Genomic DNA, 24,807 nt, shown 5'->3' with positions numbered 1-24,807 from the left:
CGGGCAGAGGCGCTCCCCACCTCCCAGACGGGGCGGCCGGGCAGAGGCACTCCCCACCTCCCAGACGGGGCGGCCGGGCAGAGGTGCTCCTCGCTTCCCAGACGGGGCGGCCGGGCAGAGGTGCTCCTCACATCCCAGATGATGGGTGGCCGAGCAGAGGCGCTCCCCACCTCCCAGAATGGGCGGCCAGGCAGAGACGCTCCTCACCTCCCAGAAGGGGCGGCCGGCCGGGCAGAGGCGCTCCTCACCTCCCAGAAGGGGCGGCCGGGCAGAGGCGCTCCTCACCTCCCAGATGGGGCGGCCGGGCAGAGGCGCTCCTCACATCCCAGAGGATGGGCAGCCAGGCAGAGAGGCTCCCCTACACGGGGCGGTGGCCGGGCAGAGGCTGCAATCCCAGCACTCTGGGAAGCCAAGGCAGGGGGCTGGGAGGCGGAGGCTGCAGGGAGCCACCGCACTCCACCGCACTCCAGCCCGGGCAACACGGAGCACCGAGTGAGCGGGACTCCGTCTGCAGTCCCAGCACCTTGGGAGGCCGAGGTGGGCAGACCACTCGAGGTCAGGAGCTGGAGAGCAGCCTGGCCAACATGGCGTAACCGCGCCTGCAGCCAAAGCAGAAAAAGCAGGCAGGGGTGGTGGCGCGCGCCGGCAATCCCAAGCAGCCTGCATGCTGGGGCAGGAGAATCACGGGAGCGGGAGGCAGGGAGTCTGCAGCGAGCCGAGTATACTCCAGCCTGGGCCACAGAGGGAAGAGAGGAAAGAAGGGAGGGAAGGAGGGAGGGAAGAAAGGAAGGTTCTTCTGAAAGTTAACTTATTAAAATTTGACATCAGAAAGGACACATTGAGGGTTATTATAAGGGTAATACTGCCTGAACAGAGAAGAGAGAGAGTGTATGAATTAAATGATTGAAAGAAAGAACTCCTTCTCTTTAAAAATTGAACCAAGATTTCCTCTAGGACAGAGATAGAATCTGTACCCGGAACAGCCTTTAAAATAGAATTATAACAGTGCTTTGTGGTGCGGATAAAAACATTTGCTGCCTAGAATGTTCATTTATGTGTCAAAGTCCAAATTTTTGGCATCAATTTTAGTTTTTCCCTTTTTTGACTCAAAGGTTAACATCATTACAGAATTCTGCTGGTTTCAAATACATACTTCTTGTGGTATAACTCAAGTGAGCATTTTGATACCCATTTAATTTCATTTTCTTCTTTGCATTTCCTGGAAATAAGTCTATCACCCACTTCTGGCTGATCACTGACTGACTTTCATTTGTGTTTTGAAGACACGTACAGAATCCAGCATGAACCTGCTGCTGGGGACTGCCGCTTCTTATGACTTCCACAGAAAATGAGGGATTGAGAATACTCACAAGAGATTCAGTGGAATATTCTTCTTGGGGCAAAATACTATGATGACAAAGTAATCCTGAGAAAATTTACACTTTTTTTGTTTTGCAGGAGAATATTTTGCAAAAAGTAGTAATGACAGCCTTTGCAGACCGGACCGTGGTGACAATAGCTGTAAGTATGAGAAGACAGTCAGTACACCTCTTTGGTTTTTGTTCTAACATGTTATCCTCTTTAGGTTTTAGCAAAATATACTTGTGTTGAATTATGTATTTCTCTGCTAATGCTTCTGTATCTGTGCAAAAAAGAAAAAAAATATGATGTTTTGAAAGCATTGTTCTTTTCCAAACTGTCTGCTCTACCTAACTGACTTCCCTAAGTGACAATGATAGGACATCCTAAATCTAAGGATTCCAGCAGGTCATGGCCTCTGCCTGTTCACCAGATAAAATGGTAGTTCATATAAAATAATTCTCTTTTCTATAATCTGATGGTCTGATGAGCAGTTTTAGAAAGAAAATTCCTAAATTTGATTGCTTATTCTGCTACTATCAATACCTAATTTCTATGTTTCCATTCATTCATCTACCAAAAAATAGGCAATGAGATATCTCACAGTAGGGTCAGGTAATTTTTTTTATTTTAGATAGCACCAATCAAATAGAAGAAGTGCTTAAATAGTTGTAATTCATGTCATAGCTGACTTACAGTAGTCCACAGTTTTGTCTTTTGCTCTTTGCAAGTGGATTCTTGCTCATATTTAAGCTTACTGCTTAATAAAAACTATTTTTTAATGAGTCACTTGGACATTTTTCCTTCTTCTGATTCTCTTCTTTTCTATTTTTCTCTCCAGCACCGTGTCTCTTCTATTATGGATGCAGGCCTTGTTTTAGTCTTTTCTGAGGGTATTTTAGTGGAGTGTGATACCGTTCCAAATTTGCTCGCCCACAAGAATGGCCTCTTTTCCACTTTGGTGATGACCAACAAGTAGACCATCATGATCTATTGCACCAAGTCTGTCATTCTCCGGTGGTTATCTTAGCAATATCCCCTTAGTAAGGCATGGCTAATGCTGTGAATAAAGGGGAGGGCTGAGATGAGGGAACTAACTGCAGGGTGTTATTACAAAATCAGCTCAACCAAGTGCTTTCGTCATGCTCACTACCGAATGGAGCTCATGCATGTTTTCAAATATATACATGCAAAAGAGAGTATTTGTGAAACCTATTAACTGAATTTACCTCTTATTCTAAGGACCAATTTCACTAGTCCTTAGGGATGTTTTGTAAGCATCCATAAAAATGCCATACACATTTCTTACCTGCCCTGGAGAATGCATTGTTTCATTTACATAGTTACTTGAGTTTCACTGGTGAGTAATGGGAGTTGTGTATGGAGTGCTTGCTATGCTTCCACTTTCTTGGATGATGCATGGGAGAAGCAGAACCCTTTGGAGTGCAGCTTTTTTCAAGATGGCAGGAAATGACGTCCCATCAGGGCCTACTTCCTGCAAACTGCCTAAGTAAAGAAAAATCTACTTTCTCGAATTTTTCCAGTGAACTCTGTGGTTCCTCTTTCCTGGAGGAGAGTCACCCAATTAACTCAATTCATATTAAGGTGTGAATGATTTAAGGGGTAGGGGAATTGGTTAACTTGAAAAAGAATTATTCAGTATTTTCAAGAATTTTCTTGCTGGAAAAGGTAGGGAGATATTTTGGAGGAGAAAGAACTTCCTGTTGCCCCAAAATGGGTGGAGAGAGGGAGAGAAAACAGACGATTGCCTATTCAAAAGAAGAATTTTCCCTACTCTGCATGAAGCATGGCGTTGTTGGATGGTTCTATTTATATCTGGAAGATTACTTGAGCATAATTTGTATTTTTAACAAAATGGTAGGTTTCCTAATCAGGTTACCTCTTACCTAATTTCTCTTCTACATTCACTAAATACTTTTCTGTAGACTTATATTTCTTTCACTCATTCTTCATTTCAAAACCACTCATGTGAACGTGGCCACTAGGATACCTAGAATTCCCTGCTCCCACCCGCCCCTAATACACATGAAGCTGTCATGGAAGAATCACTGTAAGATTTTTTAGAGGACCAACTCCTCATAACAGGCCTATAAAAGGAAGAGCACCACCATGCTTATGGTAGACTCCTTGTAGAATTAACTTAAACTCTTAAAATTAACTGTTTTTCCTTTCCTGCCTAAGAGCTTATTACGTTGGTTAGCTGCCACTAAAATTGTGGATTGCCTTAAAAAGATAATTTTCTCCAGCTTCTAAAAGGAAGCACTCACACAGCAAAATAGTCCATGGTATTTATTTCTGAAAGTGATTACACGATTAATTTCTCTGGAACATTTTGAAAATTTTATCAACATGATTACAATTGACACCACACTTTGTCAAGGAAAAGTTATTTGGATTAATGGAATAAAAACCAACTATATTTATTTCTGTTGACCAAGACTTTTCAATGCTTTTTATTTTTATTTTTTTCTAGTAAATATTATTTTAGAATATCAGTGCAATGTTTATAATATTATATTTATGGGTTTAGAGGCCAAATTCTTTTTTTAGACATCCATGATATGGCTATTGAACAGCTAATATTTTTCTGGAGGGAAAATGCACAGCAGATATTACTGGATAGCTTGTTAAGTTTCTTTTTCTAAATGCATGGGTGTGCAAATGGCTCTGGTCCTTTCTCAAAGATAAATAAACATTAGCCTCCAAAATCTTGTTAATTCATCAATGTATTAGGTTGGTGCAAAAGTAATCGTGGCCTTTGACATTAAAAGTAATGGCAAAGACCACGATTACTTTTGCACCAACCTAATACATAATTTGTTACCAATATTCAGCGAATGATAGGCTTGTCATGGGTGTTGAAAACTGGCACATGTTCTAAGCTGGCATCATTATCACATTTCATATATGTTTCTTTTCCCCTTAAGTCATGAGTCACAACTATAACTGCTGGCTTTTTTGAAAGCATAAACACTGAGCCCACACTATCTACATGGCCCAGGGCAGAATGTAGGCCCTCAACTCTGGGGATGGTTTTAGGTAGGACTTTGGAATGTTCAGAGAAGCACTTTGGAAGACTGTGTATCAGCTAAACAGATGGCATTTCTAGGTTTAGAACTATGGACAGGGACTCCCATCAACACACTAATATTCTGACCTGCATAGCTCAGGTTCAGTATGGTAGCCCCTGGCCATGTGTGGCTATTATTTGAAATGTGGATAGTTTGAATTGAGAAGTGCCATAAGTGTAAAATCTGTACTGGATTTCAAAGACTTAATACTAATAGAAGCATGTAAAAGTTCTCATGAATCATTTTTATATTGGTTACATATTGAAATGATAATATCTGAATAGATTGGGTTAAAATGTATTAAAGTTACTTTCATTTGTTTATTTCTACTTGGAAAATGTAGCTCCTAGAAAATTTAAAATTACATGTGGCTCCCATTATATTTCTATTGAACAATACTGATCTTAGCAAGAGTAAAAGCCCATCACACAGATCTTTCCTTTCTAATTTATAAACATAAAAAATAATAGTAGTTGACATTTATTGTTTGTTTGTATATGTCAGACAAAGTGCTGAATTTTTTTACATGGATTATCTCATTTGAACCTCATCACCCTTCTCTGAGGCAGGTACTATTACCATAATTTTACAGATGTGAAACTGGAACTATACAATGTTAAGTATATTGCTCAAGATTGCACAACAGGTGGTAAAGCCAAAATACACAAGCCCAGTTTATCTTCAGAGCCTGTTCTCTTAACCATAACACTGACATGGCAGGTGAATGCTCCTCTAAGGTATCAGAGAGCCTTATGAAACAGTTAGATGACAGGATGGAAATATCTCACATTTTGAAATTAGTAAACCTAATTTTGATATTGGTTCTGCTACTTATTATCTATGTGACCTCCTGATTTTGCTTTATCTCTGTGAATGCTCTGCCCTATAAAGCGGAGAGAGATAACATCCACAGCTGAGGAATGTTCTAATGATTCACTAAAATGTGTGTGGAGCACCTAATATATGTCATATGCTCAGGAAGTGGTAGCTTTTATCATTGTTAGTTACTAATTAATCCAAAGGGCATCACGTGGAAAGAAGGAATGGGTCAATGGCAGTGATCTCCAAAGACTGAGACTGCATGTCTAAAGGCCTGGGTACTCCATTCTATTACTGCATGCCAGAATGGACTTCCCCATATTGTCATCCTGGAACTAAACCACTTTCCAGGGTTCTTCAAATTGTGTTATAGCCCAAATAATTAGTGACTCTACACAAGAGATAATTATTGTTGACATTAAAGTATAACCCAACTGGTTTACAATGGCCTCTCTTAATTTAATTACTCGATAAACATTTTTACCCTACTTAAACTTAAGGTTTCATGAAAATGATGACGCTGATATATTAGCTACACTCAAGTTACTACAGCCCATAGAAAACCAGCCATATTGGCCATTGCTTAAAAATATGTAAATAAGTGATAATTTAAATAAGGAAAAAAGGGGAGGTGACTGTGATCCCTACCTCTTGTCACTCACCAAGATAAACAAATGTCCCAGAATAATTCGTGAAATATACATATTCCATTGTTTTGGCTTGTGCCCTGAAATGTGTAACAAATACATGTTTTCTTTTCACTCACAGCATCGAGTACACACTATTCTGACGGCAGACCTGGTTATTGTGATGAAGCGAGGAAATATTTTAGAATATGACACTCCAGAAAGCCTCTTGGCTCAGGAAGATGGAGTATTTGCTTCTTTTGTTCGCGCAGACATGTGAAGGAGTGTCTTAAAACAATACATGTATTTAAAATAATGCAGTCATAACCTAATTAATGGATCATCAGCTTGACCTCTGTAAAGTGGCATCTTTAAACTTTTACAGATTTTTGCACAAGAAGTGGACATTTATTTTTCCTGTTTTTTAAAACAGTTTTTCAAGATATTATTGCTTAATATGTTCATTATTGATGTTTTCATAGTGATCCATCCACTCTACCTTTAAGAATAGCTAGGTTGTATTAAAACATGTAAGCTACTTTAAGTGATAAATCAATAGCTAAAGTTTTCTCCTAACTTTAAGTCTGGTAAATATCTCTCAGGCATGGAAGTTTCAATGTGTAGTCAGTATTACTATACTCTTGTTTGTAAGAATATATTTTCCTTATTGTTGGAGTCTCCAGAGGTTATTGGAAGGAATAAAAAAGGACGTGTTTTCTAACGAAACTCTCAAATTCATTATCTACTTCATGAGAATTTATTTGTATTCATTAACATTAGAAATACCTATTTTTCTTAGGAGCCTTCTTTTTTCCCTCTTGTTTCTTGTCACCAAGAAGTTATCACATTTATACTTATTCTATAAGGCCAAAGCCTTAGCTAGAAAGATCATGAAGAGTTTAGATATTTTAAAAACTATACTCAAATTTTCATTTTTTCCTGTCCTGTAAAGAGAGAATTCTTAAGATATCAGGCATAATGTACCTTTTCCAGACTGAAGTTCAAAGAGTGATTAGGTTCAATCTTTCAGTGGCAGGCCAGCTAAACTTTCTATAGTTTAATGATTAGCTGTGGTTATGATCTGTAGCCCTAACATGCCACATTACTCAAGATTTACACAGGCAAGTGACTTCATTTGGCACTGCTAATAATGGCAGGTGAACATTCCTCTCAAGTGTCAGATATTTCCTGTGAAACAGTCCATTGGCAGACTGGAGATATCTTACACTTTGAAGTTATATATATATATAAAACAAGTGTCTATTTCTAGCTGAAAGAGTTTACCTCTTCTAGACATTTATGCCCAATGGTGTCACACATGATCATTTGCTCCTGCTCTAATTTTAATGTGCATATAAAAAATATACCAAAAATGTTATTGTAATTTTAATAAGCATGTAAAGAGTGTATCAAAAATTGATGGGATATTAGTGTTAGGTTTTGCTTAAATGAAAATTAATAAATTCAAAAATACTAAAAGTTACCTTCTTTGTCATGTTAGCAACCAGTTTCTACTATTCTGTGCCCATCCAGTGTCAATATCATTGATTTCCTTTTCATATGAAGATCCACATGCATTGTAAGATTGTGAAAATTTATAAAATTGATGAATTAGGAGAAATTATGCTGCTTTCCTATAGTTTCTGTGTTCTGCTTATTGTGCATTCACTCTTGGAAAATATGTAATAGTTGTGTATCCAGAATATATGTCTTCACCTGAATATTTAATCTTTATGTTTACAAAAAAATAAGTTCCACAAGATGGACAAAAATGGTCCATGATATTTAGCTTAAATTGTAACCTTTTGTTGTGTACATAAAACTTCATTGGAAGAAAATAACCTTATTGTTTTCTTAAAGCTAAACAGAATAGGATTGGTACTCATTAATTATGTCTTGCAAATATTTTCTAAAAATTCAACCACTCTCCTAAAATGGTGTTTAAATATTTTGTAGGGCAGAATATGCATATTTCTTGTTAGCAAGTAATAATTCGTTCTCATAGAGAAATGGGTTTTTACCCATGGAAGTAATCTTTTAATGATATTTTCTAATTATATTGCTGTACAGGCAACATCAGTAGAAGCCTATCTAGTTACACTAAACTAAAGATCACATTTACCATTCTTACAGCCAAGTGGTTGCTGGTCCCCTCATAACTTTTAGTTACTTAAGTTGAGTAAATGTCTAATTGTTTACAAAACGAAATTGACTAAATAAGGTCAAGGATAATGTTTTTCACTGGTTAACCATTTATTATACATATAATCTATTGAATATAAAAAGATTCATCTTGAAATAATATTTGACTAGGTACATACCTTAATTAAATCAGATTTTACATTTATAAATTTTATATTAGTCAAATCAATTTTTAAATCATAATTCCTTAATCTTATAAGAAGCAATAAATGCATAAAGCATTATATTAAAATACCAGGGTTACTTATGTCACTGACAGGGAAAAGACTTTGTATAAACAATTGTGCACCATCTATTTTTGTACTCTTACTCATGATCCATTTAAAAGTCTATTCAGCTCTAGATTAGATACCAGAAGACCCTCTAAGTAACTGATACCTGAGATTCGGGACCATGTCTTGTTTGCCATTGTGCCCTTGGAATTTAATACAAGTGCCTAACCCACAGTAGGGTTGATTGATTCACTCATTAGTTTTACAGCCATGTGCCTATAACTATAGGTTATTCTCTTTCCTTTTCTATGTTGTGTTTATTCTATTTATTCTCTACAATATATAAAATGTATTTGTTCTCTACAACAAACGTGTTTATTCTCTACAATATATAAAAACATATTGGACTACTATTATATAATTAAATTGCTCTTCTATTTGCTTAAAGAGGGTGATTATTTTTTCACTTATGCTTCTACTGAGCAGCAACCAGGGCTGGTCAATAGATGGAAATCAATCCCAATTTAGAGACAATACCTAGCCCTGCTTTGACAATCCTGTTTCATATTTGCCAGAGTCATGCACTTCCTTACTTTTGTATATAGGCTCCAGAGAAGTTTCCATTAAGTGAAACAGCTATATTAATTTTTTAAATATACCTTTATTTAAATAATTGGATGTCTGGACTTTATCCCAAGGTTTATTGATCAAATTTTATGGTTGTCTTCCAATATATCTTTTATCATTTATTTTGTAACACATTCTTTGGAGGTCTGTGATTTATAGTACTATGATAATTCCCTTATTGACTTATTATTCAAAGTTAGATGCAGTCTTCTAATCTTAGCTATTTGGCATAAGAAGCAATAGCCGGCTGGGCGCGGTGGCTCACGCTTGTAATCCCAGCACTTTGGGAGGCCGAGGCGGGCGGATCACGAGGTCAGGAGATCGAGACCACAGTGAAACCCCGTCTCTACTAAAAATACAAAAAATTAGCCGGGCGTGGTGGCGGGCGCCTGTAGTCCCAGCTACTTGGAGAGGCTGAGGCAGGAGAATGGCGTGAACCCGGGAGGCGGAGCTTGCAGTGAGCCGAGATCGCACCACCGCACTCCAGCCTGGGTGACAGAGCGAGACTCCGTCTCAAAAAAAAAAAAAAAAAAAAAAAAAAAAAAAAAAGAAGCAATAGCCAAGGGGATGTATCCTGTAACTTATGTTTAATTTGTTCTTCAGTAACTACATATCATTTATAGCAGATTATCTTAAGTATTAACAGGATTCACCTGGATCAAATTCTCCAGTGAAAGAGCTTGTATCGGTATTTCTAGAAAGTGCTGCCAAATGAGATTCATAATTAACCAAGTTTGGGAATCACTGAGCTACATCAATCATTACACTAGTTTCCCTTTGTTGTGCTGAACATAGAACCATAAAATACTAAAGGTAATTTTCACATGCTTCCTTTCCCTGCTGACATTACCTTATCCTGAATTGCTAAAACAAGCCTCTTGGTGTCACTGAATTAATTGCCTTAGTTCATCATAAAGGAAACATTGTTTAACGAACTGAATCTTAGCTGAGAAGTTATCAACAGGGACTCAAAGACTTATTTTCTTTAGTTTTGTTGTGTAATCAGCAACAAAGGATCTGAAGATAAAACTTTTTTCACAAAGATGCAAAGTGTTTCAAACATTAATTGTATATGCATGTGACCAATTTGAGATTTCACTACTGATGTTTCACAATATGGAAGGAAGGTAAATTATCTGTGATGATTATTCTCTTTCCCATCTTATGTTTTTTTGCAAGTGTCATCATTGCTGATATATGAAGGCTGATATATTCATTTTACATATCTAATAAATCAGATTTAAGTTATTTTTTTTCTATGGACAGTAGCAAATTGCCCTTAGCCAGTCACACTATAGTCACCAGTGCCCTACTTCTAAAATGACAAAGATAAAGGGAGCCATATCTGGCTAAATAAGTTAATTAGCCATAAGGAATGGACTGTATGACTCAGTGCCACCAACCATCACAGACCATCACCAATTACACACTCCATATTCATGACCAAGAGTTTCATTTTCAGGCCATTATTTTTGCTAATCTGCCCACTGTGTAAAATAAGTAGCTTGGTGGCTGGCAAGATGGCCAAATAGTAACAGCTCCGGTCTGCAGCTCCCAGCAAGATCAATACAGAAGGGGGGTGATTTCTGCATTTCCAACTGAAGTTCCTGGCTCATCTCATTGAGACTAGTTAGGACAGTGGGTGCAGCCTACAGAGGGCGAGCCAAAGAAGGGTGGGGCGTCACCTCACCGGGGAAGCTCAAGGGGTGGGGGAACTCCCTCCCCAGCCAAGGGAAGCCATGAGGGACCATGCCGTGAGGGATGGTGCACTTCAGCCCATATAATATGCTTTTCCCATGGTCTTCGCAACCCGCAAACCAGGAGATTCCCTCAGATGCCTATGCCACCAGCGCCCTGGGTTTCAAGCACAAAACTGGGTGGCCGTTTGGGCAGACACCAAGCTAGCTACAGGAGTCTTTTCTCATACCCCAGTGGTGCCTGGAATGCCAGTGAGACAGAACTATTCACTTCCCTGGAAAGGGGGCTGAAGCCAGGGAGCCAAGTGGTCTAGCTTAGCGGATCCCACCCCCACAGAGCCCAGCAAGCTAAGATCCACTGACTTGAAATTCTCGCTGCCAGCACAGCAGTCTGAAGTTGAGCTGGGACACTTCAGCTTGGTGGGAGGAGGGGAGTCTACCATTACTGAGTCTTGAGTAGGTGGTTTTCCCCTCACAGTGTAAACAAAGCTGCTGGAAAGTTCAAACTGGGCAGAGCCCACCGCAGTTCAGCAAAGCCTCTGTAGCCAGACTGCCCCTCTAGATTCCTCCTCTCTGGGCAGGGCATCTCTGAAAGAAAGGCAGCAGCTCCAGTCAGGGAATTATAGATAAAACTCCCATCTCCCTGGGGCAGAGCACCTGGGGGAAGGGGCAGCTGTCGCACAGCTTCAGCAGACTTAAACGTTCCTGCCTGCCAGCTCTGAAGAGAGCAGTGGATCTTCCAGCACAGTGCTCGGGCTCTGCTAAGGGACAGACTGCCTCCTCAAATGGGTCCCTGACCCCTGTGCCTCCTGACTGGAAGACACCTCCCAGCAGGGGTCAACAGACACCTCATACAGGAGAGCTGCAGCTGGCATCTGGTGGTGCCCATCTGGGATGAAGCTTCCAGAGAAAGGAACAGGGAGCAATCTTTGCTGTCCTGCAGCCTCCACTGGTGATACCCAGGCAAATAGGGTCTGGAATGGACCTCCACCAAACTTCAACAGACTGCAGCTGAGGGGCCTGACTGTTAGAAGGAAAACTAACAAACAGAAAGCAAAAGCAACAACATCAACAAAAAGGACGTCCACACAGAAACCCCATCTGAAGGTCACCAACATCAAATACCAAAGGTAGATAAATCCACGAAGATGAGGAAAAAACAGCACAAAAAGGCAGAAAATTCCAAAATCCAGAACGCCTCTTTTCCTCCAAAGGATCACAATTCCTCACCAGCAAGGGAACAAAACTGGACAGAGAATGAGTTTGATGAATTGACAGAAGTAGGCTTCAGAAGGTGGGTAATAACAAACTCCTCCGAGCTAAAGGAGCATGTTCCAACAAAATGCAAGGAAGCTAAGAACCTTGAAAAAAGGTTAGACGAATGGCTAACTAGAATAACCAGTTTAGAGAACATAAATGACTTAATGGAGCTGCAAAACACACAAGAGAACTTCGTGAAACATACACAAGTATCAATAGTTGAATTGATCAAGCAGAAGAAAGGATATCAGAGATTGAAGATGAACTTAATGAAACAAAGTGTGAATACAAGATTAGAGAAGAAAGAATGAAAAGGAATGAGCAAAGCCTCCAAGAAATACGGGACTACATGAAAATACCAAACCTACATTTGATTAGTGTACCTGAAAGTGACAGGGAGAATGGAAGCAAGTTAGAAAACACTCTTCAAGGTATTATCCAGGAGAACTTGCCCGACCTAGAAAGACAGGCCAACATTCAAATTCAGGAAATACAGAGAACACCACAAAGATACTCCTTGAGAAGAGCAACCCCAAGACACATAATCATCAGATTCACCAAGGTTGAAATGAAGGAAAAAATGTTAAGGGCAGCCAGAGAGAAAGATCAGGTTACCCACAAAGGGAAGCCCATCAGACAAACAGCGGATCTCTCTGCAGAAACCCTACAAGCCAAAAGAGACTGGGGGGCAATATTCAACATTCTTAAAGAAAAACAACCCAGAATTTCATATCCAGCCAAACTAAGCCTCATAAGCAAAGGAGAAATAAAATCCTTTACAGACAAGCAAATGCTGAGAGATTTTGTCACTACCAGGCCTGCCTTACAAGAGCTCCTGAACGAAGCACTAAATTTGGAAAGGAAAAACCAGTACCAGCCACTTCAAAAACACACCAAATTGTAAAGAGCATTGACAGTATGAAGAAACTGCATCAACTAACAGCCAAAATAACCAGCTAGCATCATAATGACAGGATCAAATTCACACATAACAATACTAACCGTAAATGTAAACAGGCTAAATGCCCCAATTAAAAGACATAGACTGGCAAATTGGATGAAGAGTCAAGACCCATCAGTGTGCTGTATTTAGGAGACCCATTTCATGTGCAAAGACACACATAGACTCAAAATAAAGGGATGGAGGAATATTTACCAAGCAAATTGAAAGGAAAAAAGCAAGGGTTGCAATCTTCATCTCTGATAAAACAGACTTTAAACCAAAAAAGATTTAAAAAAAAAAACAGATAAACAAGGGCATTACATAATGGTAAAGGGATCAATGCAACAAGAAGAGCTAACTATCCTAAATATATATATATATATATGCACCAAATACAGGAGCACCCAGATTCACAGAGTAAGTTCTTAGAGACCTACAAAGCGAGTTAGACTCCCACACAATAATAGTGGCAGACTTTAACACCCCACTGTCAATACCAGATCAACGAGACAGAAAATTAACAAGAGTATTCAGGACTTGAACTCCGCTCTGGACCAAGCAGATGTAATAGACATCTACAGAACTCTCCACCCCAAATCAACAGAATATACATTCTTCTCAGCACTGCATCAAACTTATCCTAAAATTGACCACATAATTAGAAGTAAAACACTCCGCAGCAAATGCAGAAGAATGGAAATCATGACAAACAGTCTCCCAGACCACAGTGCAATAAAATTACAACTCAGGATTAGGAAACTCACTCAAAACCACACAACTACATGGAAACTAAACAAGCTGCTCCTGAATGACTACTAGGTAAATAACAAAATTAAGGTAGAAATAAATAGGTTCTTTGAAACCAATGAGAACGATGACACAATGTACCAGAATCTCTGGGACACAGCTAAAGCAGTGTTTAGAGGGAAACTGATAGCACTAAATGCCCACAGGAGAAAGCAGAAAAGATCTAAAATTGACACCCTAACATCACAATTAAAAGAACCAGAGAAGCAAGAGCAAAAAAATTCAAAAGCTAGCAGAAGATAAGAAATAACTAAGATCAGAGCAGAACTGAAGGAGATAGAGACACAAAAAAACCCTTCAAAAAAATCAATGAATCCAGGAGCTGGTTTTTTGAAAAGATTAAGAAAATAGATAGACTGCTAGCCAGCTAATGAAGAAGAAAGGAGAGAAGAATCAAATAGCTACAATAAAAAATGATAAAGGGGATATCATCACTGATCCCACAGAAATACAAACTACCATCAGAGAATACTATAAACACTTCTACACAATCTAGAAGAAATGGATAAATTCCTGGACACAAACACCCTCCCAAGACTAAACCAGGAAGAAGTTGAATCCCTGAATAGACCAATAAAAAGTTCTGAAATTGAGGCAGTAATTAATAGCCTGCCAACCAAAAAAAGCCCAGGACCAGACAGATTCACAGCTGAATTCTACCAGAGGTGCAAAGAGGAGCTGGTACCATTCCTTCTGAAAGTATTCCAAACAATAGAAAAAGAGGGACTCCTCCCTAACTCATTTTATGAGACCAGCATCATCCTGATATCAAAACCTGGCAGAGACACAACAAAAAAAGAAAATTTCAGGCCAATACCCCTGATGAACATCAATGTGAAAATCCTCAATAAAATCTGGCAAACCGAATCCAGCAGCACATCAAAAAGCTTATCCACCACGATCAAGTCAGCTTCATCCCTGGGATGCAAGGCTGGTTCAACATACGTACATTAATAAACATGATCCATCAAATAAACAGAACCAATGAGAAAAACCACATGATTATCTCAATAGATGCAGAAAAGGCCTTCGATAAAATTCAACAGGCTTTCATGCTAAAAACTCTCAATAAACTATGTATTAAAGGAATGTATCTCAGAATAATAAGACCTATTTATGACAAACCCACAGCCAATATCATACTGAATGGGCGAAAGCTGGAAGCATTCCCTTTGAAAACTTACACACGACAAGGATGCCCTCTCTCACCACTCCTATTCAATACAGTATTGGAAATTCTGGCCAGGGCTATCAGGCAAGAGAAAGAAATAAATGGTATTTAAATAGGAAGAGAGAAAATAAAATTGCTTCTGCTTGCAGATGACCTGATTGTATATTTAGAAAACCCCATCATCTCAGCCCAAAATCTCCTTAAGCTGATAAGCAACTTCAGCAAAGTCTCAGGATACAAAATCAATGTGCAAAAATCACAAGCATTCCTATACACCAATAATAGACAAACAGAGAGCCAAATCATGAGTGAACTCCCATTCACAATTGCTGCAAAGAGAATAAAATACCTAGGAACACAACTTACAAGGGATGTGAAGGACTTCTTCAAGGAGAACTACAAACAACTGCTCAAAGAAATAGGAGAGGACATAAACAAATGGAAAAACATTCCATGCTCAAGGATACGAAGAAACAATATCGTGAAAATGGCCATACTGCCCAAGGTAATTTATAGATTCAATGCCATCCCCATCAAGCTACCATTGACTTTCTTCACAGAATTAGAAAAAACTACTTTAAAGTTCACATGGAACCAAAAAAAAGCTCATATAGCTAAGACAATCTGAAGCAAAAAGAACAAAGCTGTAGGCATCACACTACCTGTCTTCACACTATACTACAAGGCTACAGTAACCAGAACAGCATGGTACTGGTACCAAAACAGATATATAGACCAATGGAACAGAACAGAGCCCTCAGAAATAATGCCACACATCTACAACCATTTGATCTTTGACAAACCTGACGAAAACAAGAAATGGGGAAGGATTCCCTATTTAATAAATGGTGTTGGGAAAACTGGCTAGCCATATGCAGAAAACTGAAACTGGATCCCTTCCTTACACCTTATAAAAAAATTAACTCAAGATGGATTAAAGACTTAAATGTAAGACCCAAAACCATAAAAATCCTAGAAGAAAACCTAGGTGATACCATTCAGGACATAGGCATGGGCAAAGACTTCATGACTAAAACACCAAAAGCAATGGCAGCAAAAGCCAAAATAGACAAATGGGATCTAATTAAACTAAAGAGCTTCTGCACAGCAAAAGAAACTATCATCAGAGTGAACAGGCAACCTACAGAATGGGAGGTTTTTTTTTTGCAATCTATCCATCTGACAAAGGGCTAATATCCAGAATCTACAAGGAACTGTAAACAAATGTACAAGAAAAAAAACAAACAACCCTATCAAAAAGTGAGCAAAGGATATGAACAGACACTTCTCAAAAGAAGACATTTACGTGGCCAACAAACACGAAAAAAAGCTCATCATCACTAGTCATTAGAGAAATGCAACTCAAAACGACAATGCGACAGCATCTCATGCCAGTTAGAATGGCAATCATTAAAAATTCAGGAAACAACAGATGCTGCTGAGGCTGTGGAGAAATAGGAAAGCTTTTACACTGTTGGTGGGAGTGTAAATTAGTTCAACCATTGTGGAATACAGTGTGGTGATTCCTCAGGGATCTAGACCCAGAAATACCATTGACCCAGCAATCCCATTACTGGGTATATACCCAAAGGATTATAAATCATTCTACTATAAAGACACATGCACACATATGTTTATTGCAGTACTGTTCACAATAGCAAAGACTTGGAACCAACCCAAATGCTCATCAATGATAGACTGGATAAAGAAAATATGGCACATATATACCATGGAATACTATGCAGCCATCAGAAAGGATGGGTTCATGTCCTTTGCAGGGACATGGGTGAAGCTGGAAACCATCATTCTCAGCAAACTAACACAGGAGCAGAAAACCAAACACATGTTCTTATTCATAAGTGGGAGTTGGACAATAAGAACACATGGACACAGGAAGGGGAACATCACATAGCGGGGCCTGTTGGGGGGTGCGGGTTAGAGGAGGGATAGCATTAGGAGAAATACCTAATGTAGATGACGTGTTGATGGGTTCAGCAAACCACCATGGTACACATACCTATGTAAAAAACCTGCATGTTCTGCATGTGTATCCTAGAACTAAAAAAAAAAAAAAAAAAAAAAAAAAAGAATTAAAGGTCATCAGTGTACACTGAAAAAAAGATGGTGGAGAAATAGTTTCCACCTCTTAGTGGGAGAATAGTAAGCACATGCAGGAATTGAAGGAATTGATGGCAGCCATTTTGCAGGCAAGCTACCACAACTACTATGGACTGGGAGATTTGAGGGAAGTAGCAAGAAACATTATTTTCTAACCACCTAAAAGGTACAAAGGACCACTGAGGGTTCACTTTTTGTTCATTCCTCAATGCTTCTTTTCAGATCCTCTCTACTGCATAGAGACAAATGTAAGTTTTCAAGTCCAAAATAATTGAGTTGCTTAATGCTTTAAGAAGTTGCATTTATTCAAAATACAAACATAATTCAGCTTTTGGTGGGATTTTTTATTTTTTGTTGTTTGATTATTCACTTTTTACCTACCAAATTGCAAAACTTAAAAATCATATTCAAAATTGAAGAGTGTACTATAAAGGAGATATTTTCGTATTTTATAGTTGGAAATGTAAATCAACAATACTGCATGCAATGTGACAGTGAGTGTAAGTGACATTAACTAGGCCAAGCACGGTGGCTCATATCTGCAGTCGTAGCACTTTGGGAGGCTGCAGTGGAAGGATTGCTTGAAACCAGAAGTTCAAGACTAACCTAGGCAAAAAGGCAAGACCTTGTCTCTACAAAAATAAAAAATTTTAAACAAAAAATTAGCTGGGCTGTGTGGTACACACCTGTAATTCCAGCTATTCAGGCAGCTGAGGCAAAAGGATCCCTTGAGCCCAGGAGTTAGAGACTGCAGTGAGCCATAAGGGTGCCTGGACTCCAGAACAAGACTCTATCTCTAAAAAAATAAATAAATAAAAAGAAAGATATCAACTAAAAAAAAAATAACTTGTTCATATATATCAACAGTGTTTGCAACTTTGATGCAGTAGCTTAATGCTATCTCATTCCCATCTTTCTCTAAGAGAATGATTAAAGTATGCACTGTTTATACAACATTATCAGTTATTATTAAGTGAAAGGCCATTGACCTTTAATGTTATCAGAGCCAAGTGGATTTAGGCCAGCTCTTTGATATCTAGGCCAGCTCCTTGACTCACAGTAGTTTCTGTTTTCTGTTTCAACACTCATGAAGTAAAAAGTAATTTTTAAAATTCTTAAACTTTTTCAGACAGCCCAAATGTTCATCAGTTATTTGAACTTGGATGTAAACAGAATTTCCAGCTATTTGAATCAATTAAAGTGTCTGTTAAATCTATGTTATAGGTTACAACCTAAACCTATCCTCCAACCCCTCAGTATGTGTGTGCATGCTGCACACACATATACACTCACATTTTAGCTTAACTTGCTGCCTTAAATAAGGCTACAGTTGCTATGAAACTTTATATCACTAATGCATAGATAAATGCAGGTAGTTAAAATAGACGGCATAAAGAGAAATATTCTTACAGTAATCTGTAAGTGTATCTTTCAGACCTAAATCACCTTAGAAAGAAAGTTCACTTCTAAATAGATCATAAAATGTGTTTCCAGTGATAGGAGATTCGGCCCTTCTTCTTTATTTTATTTATGTATTTTGAGACAGAGTCTTGCTCTGTCGCCCAGGCTGGAGTGCAATGGCATGATCTCAGCTCACTGCAACCTCCGCCTCCCAGGTTCAAATAATTCTCCTGCCTCAACCTCCCAAATAGCTGGGACTACAGGCATGTGCCACTGTATCCAGCTAATTTTTGTATTTTTAGTAGAGATGGGGTTTCGCCATGTTGGCCAGGCTGGTCTCAAACTCCTGACCTCAGGTAATCCACGCCCCTCGGGTGTAATCCCTCCTAAAGTGCTGGGATTACAGGCGTGAGCCACCACACTCGGCCAACCTTTCTTTTTAAACTACTCTTTAAGATAGCACAGGCAACATATTGCTGGGTTACAGTGAGGAGGCTCTTTTTAGTTCAATGAAGGGTTGATAATGATTGTCACGAAAGCTGTTGAACTGGGCACCTATGAAAGGTGGTTGTCTCCCTACTAGGGGATGCTGTGTGAAAATAAACTTTGTTTATTTCATCTTGATTGATAATTTGTTGAATATCTGCCATGTTCGTCTTTGAGTAACAAAATATAATTCAGGGAGATTATTTGTCGGTGTAGTGCATAGCTATGTAGTATATTTAAAATGGTATAAAATCTTAAGAAATAAGTATCTTTATTATACTTGCTTTAAAGATGAGAAACTGAGGCTAGGATTTAAATGATTTATCCCCAAATCACTGATTTAAATTCTGACCATCTGACTCTAGAAACTGTGCTTTTAAACAGCATGGGGTAGGCGTAGAGAGGAGGTTGGTATTGAAATGTTCCATCTGCACTGGAATCCAGGAAAAGCAGAATTATCAGATCTCAGGGAAAGTGAGGACTGAGACCTGTCTAGGGACAGTCCACTCCCTCAATTCCATCTCCCTGTCTCTAGTTTCTCATTTTTCTTCTGCCCCATTCTTATCCCTGCCTACTTCTTTCTCACCTTTATGAACCATTCCTATCCCTAAGACTAAATCTTCTGGCTTCTCAGTCCACAACTATCTCCATTTCTCAGATTGTCTATTTCAAAGTATCAAGCAAGGAATCTACCTTGTGCAGCTCATCTTTTAATCTTATACATGACAAGACAACTGTGCATTACATCACTTTGGGTCAGGAGTCTAACCCTGACCTAAGAAGCTGTGGTCAGGTAGTATATGCCAGTTGGGAGTAACGAGAAACTAGCACAATCTAGAGAGTGATGTGAAAGCAAGAAGGCAAACACAAATCACAACCAGTAGTTCCAAAAAAAGACTAGTGAGACTGGGCTGGCTACTGATTATTTTCCTTTGGGGGAAAAAAAAGAGATTGAGAGAGGAAAAACCTTTCCTCTATCACATAAGCACTAAAATGAGCTGTTGTCTAAAACCCTTGGCCTTTCGTCTCATGTTCTCTCAACTTATCTTTGTTCCAGAGAAATGGAAAGTCTAAAGAAAGCTGTACTTTTCTTTTAAAACAAGAAAACAAAACAAAATCTCTTGCCATAAGTAATAACCTCCAAATACTGACTTTTTAAGCCCAAGTTTCATTTCTCTACGGGAATTACTGCATAACACATAGCTTACGAGACATTTTCTCACAACTTCCCACTCAAAACAAGCAGTAACACCCCACCACCACCACCACAGAATTGCACTATCCCTAACACATATGATCATTACAAGCACATTTTGGACAGAAGCAGCCATTTTTCCCAGTGACCTATGACTTGTGGACACTTACATGTGCCAAGCACTTGGCCCAGGCAGCACAATTCCTATGTCCTTGGCAAACAGGAAGGAGAAGACGGCAAAAGGCAGTGATTTGGGGTGACAAGTTTTCACTACAAAATAGGAGCATCTCTTCTTTATTCCCACTTGACTGAACTTCCAGCATATATTCAATGTAACAAAACATTATATTGGAAACACAAGGCATCCAGGCCTTTGGCCAAAAACGTAGGGGAAAAAAATAGAAAGCCTAATATTTCATGGGAAATTCTTGGCTTAAATAATATTTTAATAAAGCTTAGCTACATATGCCAATAAAGCATAGAGATGACATACTGATTTATGATTTAAATGTCATTATAGTCTCTGTAATGCTGGTATCATCTTGTATCAAACAACATGAAAGAAGAAAAATCACTGGAGAAAAGAAGAGAAGAGCAACATGAAATCAATTCAGATATCGGTAGAATGTTTATTGCATATACCATCTAATTAAAAATTTGCTGTAAGGGTAATAATAGCTAACATACTTTGAGCAGATATGATATAAGCCTTACAAGTATAATCTCTTTTGATCTTGAAAAAATTTCCCTGAGGTAGATATTATTATTTCCATTTAATAATTGAGATTCATAAAGGCTAACTTGCGCAAGGTTTAGCGGAACTCAGAGGCAAACTCAAGCAATCCGACTTCAAGGCCACACTCTTAGTCATGTGCTATACTAGAATAAAGATTAATTTAGTGAAGTCAATTATTTGTTTTGGGAATAAATGATTTATACTGTATGTGTTAATACTGAGTGTCAACTTGATTGGATTGAAGGATGCAAAGTATTATTCCTGGGTGTGTCTGTGAGGGTGTTGCCAAAGGAAATTAACATCTGAGTCAGTGGGCTGGGAAAGACAGACCCACCCTTAATCTGGGTGGGCACCATCTAATCAGTTGCCAGCATGGCCAGAATATAAAGCAGGCAGAGAAATGTGAAAAGGCTGGACTGGATTAGCCTCCCAGCCTACATCTTTCTCCTGTGCCGGATGGTTCCTGCCCTCGAACGTTGGACTCCAGTTTCTTCAGCTTTGGGACTTGCACTGGCTCCTTGCTCCTCAGCTTGCAGATGGCCTACTGTGGAACCTCACCTTGTGATTGTGTGAGTCAATACTCCTTAACAAACTCCCCTTTATATATACATCTATCCTAATAGCTCTGTTCTCTAAAGAACCCTGACTAATACAGTATGTGACATATAATAAAGAATAATTATGTGAATCTATGTAGAATACTACTGAAAAGAGAACTGGACCAGGAGACCTGACTTCTAGTCTGGATTCTATCAATTGAATATATGGCCTTGGATTTATCATTTAAAGTCTGGGTCCCCATTTCCTCATTTGCAAAAGGAAAACCAAAAGACATGACAATAACTACCCTGTTGGCCTCACTGAGTTTTTATTAATCTCAAATAAAATGATGGGAAAATAACTTTATAAGTTGAAAAGCACATTCCAATACGGAATGTTAGTATTGAGAGCCCACTACATTGACCACACCTTAATGAGCACTATATGAAATTTTTAAAATCACAGAATAAATGTTTTATTTCCTCCAAAAACAAATTGACTGTCCAACTTTGCAAAGGTGAGATCGTATATTCAAGATAAGAAATTGGATAAAAATAGCTCCAGAATATTGATACCCTAGAGGTTCTGGAAAGGGATGCAAAATCAGTCTGCCAGGGTACAATCTAGATCCCCCAGGGAGGAAAAAAAATAAAATAAAATTAACTCACATTCAAAATTAAAACCACATGAGAAAACAAATAACAAGATTGGAATCCAGACACAACCAATAGGAATATTAGCACAATAACTAGAAATCATTATAAAACAATCTATAAGAAGTTTTAAAGTATGTATGTTTGCCAGTAAGCATGTGAAAATGTGTTCAACATCATTCCTCATTGGGAATGCAAATTTAAAAAACTACCCCCTAAAATGGCTGAAATGACAAGGACTGGCAATACCAAGTGGGGTGAGATTGGAACTCCCATATAACCGCAGAAGGGAGTGTGCATGGCACAACCAGTACGGAATACTGGCAGTTTCTACTAAGGCTAAATAGGTACCTATAGCAGGACCCAACAAAATTCCATGCTAAGGCATGTATCCAGGTGAAATGAATGCTTATGCCCACAATAGATCTTGTACAGAAATGTTCCATAGCAGCTTTATTTATAATAGTCAAATTTATAATAGTCAAACAAACATAAATAACCCATATGCCCATCAATAGGAGAATAGATAAATAAATGGTGTTATATTCACAAAATGAAATACTATTACTAGAATATAAAACAACCTGGCCACATTTCACAGACACTCTGTTGAGTCAAACAAGCAGGTACTAAAGAGTACCTACTGTGTTATTCCATGTATACAAAGCTCAACAACAAACAAAGCAAACTGCTGATGAAATGTCATAAAAAGGTGAGCTCTGCTAGGGAGCAACTACATTCTAAAAAGGGCAGAAGGAAATCTTCTAGGGTGATAGATATGCTTTATATCTTGAAATCTGATCCATGTGGAAGTTACATAGTTGTACATATAGGTTTTTAAAAGGTGGTTAAAAAAATAGAACTTCTAGGAAAAAACCTCTAAAATTATTATTAAAATTTGGTGGATATATCAAACCATAATTAAGCTTAGATGATGAGAGAATTATTTCCACTGGAAACAGATCTAGAATGCAGTGCAGAATAAGTAGATAAAAACCATGGAAGAACAACCAGAAGATATGGAGGATAAAATGAAAAGGTCTGAACTAGGGATCTCAGAGGAGAGAAAGAGAAAATGAGGAGGGTTCAAAGAGCCAAAACCTATTCCCAAAAGAAGACATTTATGCGGCCAATAAACATATGAAAAAAAGCTCATCATCACTGGTCATTAGAGAAGTGAAAATCAAAACCACAATGGCATACCATCTCATGCCAGTTAGAATGGTGATCATTATAAAGTCAGGAAACAACAGATGCTGGAGAGGACGTGGAGAAACAGGAACACTTTTACACTGTTGGTGGGAGTGTAAATTAGTTCAACCATTGTGGAAGACAGTGTGATGATTCCTCAAGGATCTAGATCCAGAAATACCATTGACCCAGCAATCCCATTACTGGGTATATACCCAAAGGATTATAAATCATTCTACTATAAAGACACATGCACACATATGTTTATTGCAGCACTGTTCACAACAGCAAAGACTTGGAACCAACCCAAATGCCCATCAATGATAGACTGGATAAAGAAAATATGGCACATATATACCATGGAATACTATGCAGCCATCAAAAAGGATGAGATCATGTCCTTTGCAGGGACGTGGATGAAGCTGGAAACCATCATTCTCAGCAAACTGACACAGGAACAGAAAACCAAACACCGCATGTTCTCACTCATAAGTGGGAGTTGGACAATGAGAACACATGGACAGAGGGAGGGCAACATCACACACTGGGGCCTGTCAGGGTGGGGGTTGGGGAGGGATAGCATTAGGAGAAATAACTAATGTGTAGATGACGGGTTGATGGGTGCAGCAAACCATCATGGCATGTGTATACCTATGTAACAAACCTGCACGTTCTGCACATGTATCCCAGAACTTAAAGTGTAATAATAATAATGAAGAAATTCAGACTCAGATGATTTCAAAATTATTCTAAGCTTTCAAAAAGCAGCTAATCCCTACTCTATATAAATTATTTCAACTGATGGAGAAAGAATACACACCAATTCTTTTTTTTTTTTTTTTTGAGACAGAGTCTCACTCTTTCACCCAGGCTGGAGTGCAGTGGCGGGATCTCGGCTCACTGCAGGCTCCGCCCCCCGGGGTTCACGCCATTCTCCTGCCTCAGCCTCCCGCGTAGCTGGGACTACAGGCGCCCGCCACCTCGCCCAGCTAAGTTTTTGTATTTTTAGTAGAGACGGGGTTTCACTGTGTTAGCCAGGATGGTCTCGATCTCCTGACCTCAAAGACTCATAACATTTACCCAAAACCAGACAGAGATAACACAGAAAAAAATAATACAGACCAATCTCATTTACAAATATTTATGCAAAAGTCCTAAGTAAATTGTTTAACAAACATGATCCAGCATTATATTAAAATAACAGTTCACAGTGACCAATTGGAGTTTAATCTCAGGAATGTAAAAATAGTTTAATTTTTTTTATCTAGTGACTTAATTCACCATATTAACTGGTCAAAGAAGAAAAAAATAGATAAACTTGGTAGATGCTAAAAAGGCATTTTCTGTAATTCTTTATCCATCACTGATTTAAAAAACAGAGAAGTAGTAAAAACATACCACCTTAAAGTGATAAATATATAAATTATATATTCTGGAAACATTTTATTAAAATCACTAAGAAGACAAAGCATGCCTGTTATCACCATTTTTGTTTATCAATAATCTAACAATACTAACAAATTCAGGCTAAGAAAAAATAAAATAATAAATAATGAATTACATCCTAATTATTAAGGAAGCTGTATCCAAGTTATAATTATTTTTAAAAATATTGTTTTAGGGCCAGGTGCGGTGGCTCATGCCTGTAATCCCAGCACTTTAGGAGGACAAG

The 24,807-nt window shown here is 38.5% G+C and overlaps 1 protein-coding gene across 1 annotated transcript in view; it reads left to right on the top strand.

The window, feature by feature from the left end:
- The window catches only part of ABCC9 (ATP binding cassette subfamily C member 9), a 229,938-nt gene extending 221,151 nt beyond the window's left edge, over window positions 1-8,787 (top strand). The window contains exons 44-45 of the mRNA XM_058443111.1: window positions 1,459-1,521; window positions 6,039-8,787. Of these exons, the coding sequence (XP_058299094.1) occupies window positions 1,459-1,521; window positions 6,039-6,176 (201 nt within the window). The 3' untranslated portion in view covers window positions 6,177-8,787. The remainder of the gene's footprint in view (window positions 1-1,458; window positions 1,522-6,038) is intronic.
- Window positions 8,788-24,807: the final 16,020 nt, after the last annotated feature.

The sequence above is a fragment of the Hylobates moloch genome, unplaced genomic scaffold (genome assembly GCF_009828535.3).
Source record: "Hylobates moloch isolate HMO894 unplaced genomic scaffold, HMol_V3 SCAFFOLD_8, whole genome shotgun sequence".
NCBI lineage: Eukaryota > Metazoa > Chordata > Mammalia > Primates > Hylobatidae > Hylobates > Hylobates moloch.
The sequence above is the reverse complement of the archived record's forward strand: the minus strand, read 5'-3'. Positions and strand labels throughout refer to the sequence as shown.